The sequence below is a fragment of the Camelina sativa genome, chromosome 11 (genome assembly GCF_000633955.1).
Source record: "Camelina sativa cultivar DH55 chromosome 11, Cs, whole genome shotgun sequence".
In the NCBI taxonomy this organism is placed as follows: domain Eukaryota; kingdom Viridiplantae; phylum Streptophyta; class Magnoliopsida; order Brassicales; family Brassicaceae; genus Camelina; species Camelina sativa.
The window spans coordinates 13,116,135-13,120,553 of NC_025695.1; the positions used below are offsets into that span (position 1 = coordinate 13,116,135).

Sequence of the window (4,419 nt, forward strand, 5' to 3'; positions counted from 1 at the left end):
CATGACACACCCTTTGATTAAAAGAGTTTATAAATTGATTTCCCTTTATTAAATCATCAAAAAAAGTTATTAGGATATTGGGAAGAGCAGGAAGAGTTGTTCATAGAACATGAATCCTCAAAGCAACTCATCGAGCTGTAATTATTTTTAAAAATCATTTTTAAAAGTTTATGTAACATATCAGATTATTAAAATCGATATTCTATATATGTAAACTTATTTAATTTAATGGTATATTATTTGTTATTTACAAAAACAACCATCTAATTTAATATGTTCAATAAAAAATCATCATTTATTTTTAATTTCAAAAAAAAAGTTTAACAAAAATACTAATTAATTCTGATTATAATAAATAGATTAAAACCAAAATGAATTTTTAATTATATTTTATTCAATTATGAAAACAGTTATTATATTTGCAGTATATAATTTAACCACACGATTTAATATTTTATAAAATAGTATATTCTTTATATAAATTTTGGATTTTAGATTCATCACTATCTCGAAAAATTAAAATATTATCGATTTCTTAAATATTAATTCAAAATATATACAATGTTGAAGTTTTGCCGATTTTGGTTCATAAGTGGAAAAAAAAACAATTTTTAACAGTTAAGAATAGTTTTAGTGGATTTATATCATAACTGCTACAATTCTAATAAATTCTATTGTGAAAGGATTATTATTTCATTCTCACACTTTTATAGCAAACTAATACAATTTTATGTTATAGATCTTATACAACTAAATATATCAACAAATAAAACCCACACATATGTGAGGATCCAAAACACTTACTTATTTTCTTATCTGATAAACTAAAATATATAATATGAAATATATAGATTATTATTAAAAACAATCATAAAATGAAAAATCATATCTGGGAGGAGATATACCACTTTTGTTTTACTATTTTCTGTCCTGAAATAGATGTACGGTCTATCTCTTATAATTTTTTTTTATTGTAGTTATCTTTACATATAATAAAAGATAAACTAATCACTTTTTAAGTTTAAACAAATCGAATATGTAACCGGTATGAGTTCGGTTATATGAATGTTAACATTCCTAAAAAAAAAATAAAATATGTCTACAAACATAACTCCACAAATATGTAATCTATTATAAATGTTATAGTAAACTTAGTTTCTGAAATCAAATCCCCCACGTACGTTAACGCTAGTTATTCTATTAAACTATATGTAGTTAAGTTAACGCTGCTTATTAAGGTCACTCTCCTTCACAAATAGACCGTGGAATCCGTACGGAACCCTTCGCGGCAACCTCACGGCGGCGACGATTTCAAGCTCCGGCGACTTTGAGTCCATCACCAGAAACTTCGACTCTCCAGTCACCTCATCGTGAACGTACGTCACGACATAACCGTCATCCTCCTCGGCCTCCGGATCACTAGGATCCCTAGCCACGAAAAACGGTTCGCCGCCGTAACAACCTGGACCGTACATCCTACGCGCCACCGTACAATCATCCCTATCTCCTTTAGACACTTCGAGCTTCACCACCCCGGATATCTTCGGCATCGGATCACCAATCGCCGCGTAAACATACCTGCTCCGCCTCCCGAGAAACGCCGGATTAATCACCGCGAAATCGAGATTCCTCGCCGAGATCGGATGACGTGACACGATCCCGGTGACGAGATCGATCCTCACCTTCTCGACCAAAGCGTGAACCAGATCCATCCTCTCCAAAGTATGCTCAATCGACATAATGTTCGGAGCGATCAAAACGACGGCGTTTCCGTCGTCTTCATCCCAAGCATTGATGGCGTGAATGATATTAAATCCAGGAACCTCAAACCACTTTATCTCCGATTCATCTCCGGCGTACTTCGGGATCACACCGAGCCTCGGTGTTTTCCCTTTATCAGCACCGACCGGAGAGCCACCTTCGAGAACAAAATCCATCGGGTTCGTCCTCATCCCAAGCTGGATCTCAGCGAAAATCGCGTTGCGTTCTGTGATCGCGAAGTCGTGGAGAAACGACGGAGACGTCATTGAGAATATCGGAACGTCTCTCTGTTTTCTCCCGGCGGAATCAAACCGGAAATACGTTAAAAACGGTGGAACCGGACCGTACCGGAATGCGAATGTCTCTCCGGTTATTGGATCGGTTTTAGGATGAGCTGTCATACTCATCGCTAACTTCCCGTCGAAATCGTGCCGTCCGATCGTTTCTATATCTCCTGACTCTGTTAATCGTACGGTGTAGGGTAAATCAGATTCACCTAAAGCGAAGAGACGGTTACTGAAGAAAGCTAGACTCGTATTAGCCAAACCAATGCCGTTAACCGGATTAAACTGTCCGGTTAAAACTCTAACCGCAGATAAAGCTCCACGAGCAACCGACGCGGTTACGCCGTTGAAACCGGAGAACACGTTAGGCATAACCGGAGCTCCGGTTTGTTTCTCGACGTTGTATTTATAAGTCTTGACGTATCTGCTACAGAGTGTTGCTTTACCATCGTTGATCCGAATCGCGTGAAGCATACCGTCTCCGTCGAAGAGGTGGTAAGGACCACGAGGGAGGAACTGTGGATTCGGACCGTTACGGATGTAAGCTCCGTTAAGCGACGGCGGAAGAGAGCCGTGGATGATCNTACCGGAATGCGAATGTCTCTCCGGTTATTGGATCGGTTTTAGGATGAGCTGTCATACTCATCGCCAACTTCCCGTCGAAATCGTACCGTCCGATCGTTTCAATATCTCCTGACTCTGTTAATCGTACGGTGTAGGGTAAATCAGATTCACCTAAAGCGAAGAGACGGTTACTGAAGAAAGCTAGACTCGTATTAGCCAAACCAATGCCGTTAACCGGATTAAACTGTCCGGTTAAAACCCGAACCGCCGATAAAGCTCCACGAGCTACCGACGCGGTTACACCGTTGAATCCAGAGAACACGTTAGGCATAACCGGAGCTCCGGTTTGTTTCTCGACGTTGTATTTATAAGTCTTGACGTATCTGCTACAGAGTGTTGCTTTACCATCGTTGATCCGAATCGCGTGAAGCATACCGTCTCCGTCGAAGAGGTGGTAAGGACCACGAGGGAGGAACTGTGGATTCGGACCGTTACGGATGTAAGCTCCGTTAAGCGACGGCGGAAGAGAGCCGTGGATGATCTCACAGTCTGTAGGAGGAAGCTCGTCGAGGACAGGAGCGAAGTTGTCGGAGAGAACGTGTTTTGGATCGACTGAAGGACGTGACGGTGGATCGATGAAGGTGTTGATAACATCTTCGACGGTGGTGAAGAGAGATGTTGCGAGGTTCATTTGTGGTCGGGGTTTCGCCGGAGATGATGAGAGTGATGTGTGAAGGTTGGTTCGGTTGTGGAGTGTTTTAGGTTTGCTACTAGTACGACGGTGATCATTGCTGTCGCTTGGGTTAGTGATGGGAGAACGTTCTTCGACGACGGCGGAGTTGATACGGAGGAGACGGGGAGAAGAAGATGGACGGCGAAGAGAAGAGAGATGAAGAGAGAATGTGGAGATGAAGGAGGAGGAAGAAGAAGAAAGAGAGTCCATTGCTCTATACTTTTTTGTGTTTTAGTTGCTTTGCTTCCACGTTTAAGGCTGTGAAGGATGATGAGTGTGTGTTGTTGTTGTTGTGGGGCTATTTATTGAGTTATGAAAATGAAAAATCAATCAATGGTTTCTTGTGAAATTAAGATTTTTATTTTTTTTGGTTTATTTTATGTGAAGCTAGTATTTATTTGGTTCGTTGGTTATTCTTATGTGAAGTTCTGATCTTCAATAATAATTTTGTCTCTATTCTTATTTTCGCATACGTTTTTATTATTCTCCATAATATCAGAAGGATTATCCTGTATTTTATGTGACAGCAAAATTATTCGTTAAATTTGGATTGATTGATTTTTCAAAATATAAGTTTCTGAAGCTAGGATAAAACCTAATAATGTTTTTTATTAGTAATTTACTCATAATATTATTTTATCAAATTTGATAGTTTTTCTAGGTTGCCCACATTTGATATTTTGGTTGTCAATTTCTTTTTCGTCAAAGTATTAGTTAATTCATTACTTTCTTACATTTCTTATTTGTTTTTTTTTTTAATTGCAGTTCCTTTTTTTTTTGACCGCATACATTTTCTTTTTGTCTAACCTATATATTCCTTTTTTGTTAATAATATAACATATGTAAATTTGAATCATTCGAATGATTGCTTCCATCCATAGGTCTTAATACTTTTTAAATATATATCATCAATAGTTCAAGATATAAACGATTACAAACAAACATGTGAAATGCATGGAATCTTGTAGCTATTCATAAACTCAATAGAACTAACTATGTTCATTCATGTGGTCCGGTTGTTGATCAAAATGAAAGCTCAGTAAGGCTAAGACTGACCTACAAATGTGGAAACTATAA

General features: G+C 38.1%; 1 protein-coding gene across 2 annotated transcripts; it reads right to left on the minus strand.

The window, feature by feature from the left end:
- LOC104723131 (probable carotenoid cleavage dioxygenase 4, chloroplastic) lies at nucleotides 956–3,655 on the minus strand. Of its 2 annotated transcripts, none has more exons than XM_010441447.2 (2): nucleotides 2,781–3,655; nucleotides 956–2,257 (listed from the first exon to the last, which is right to left on the minus strand). In XM_010441447.2, exons 1-2 carry the CDS (start codon nucleotides 3,550–3,552, stop codon nucleotides 1,221–1,223), a joined length of 1,809 nt encoding a protein of 602 aa, XP_010439749.1. In that variant the 5' UTR covers nucleotides 3,553–3,655; the 3' UTR covers nucleotides 956–1,220. The 2 variants fall into 2 exon arrangements, with proteins under 2 accessions (XP_010439749.1, XP_010439748.1); XM_010441446.2 differs by having other exon boundaries at nucleotides 956–2,121; nucleotides 2,645–3,655.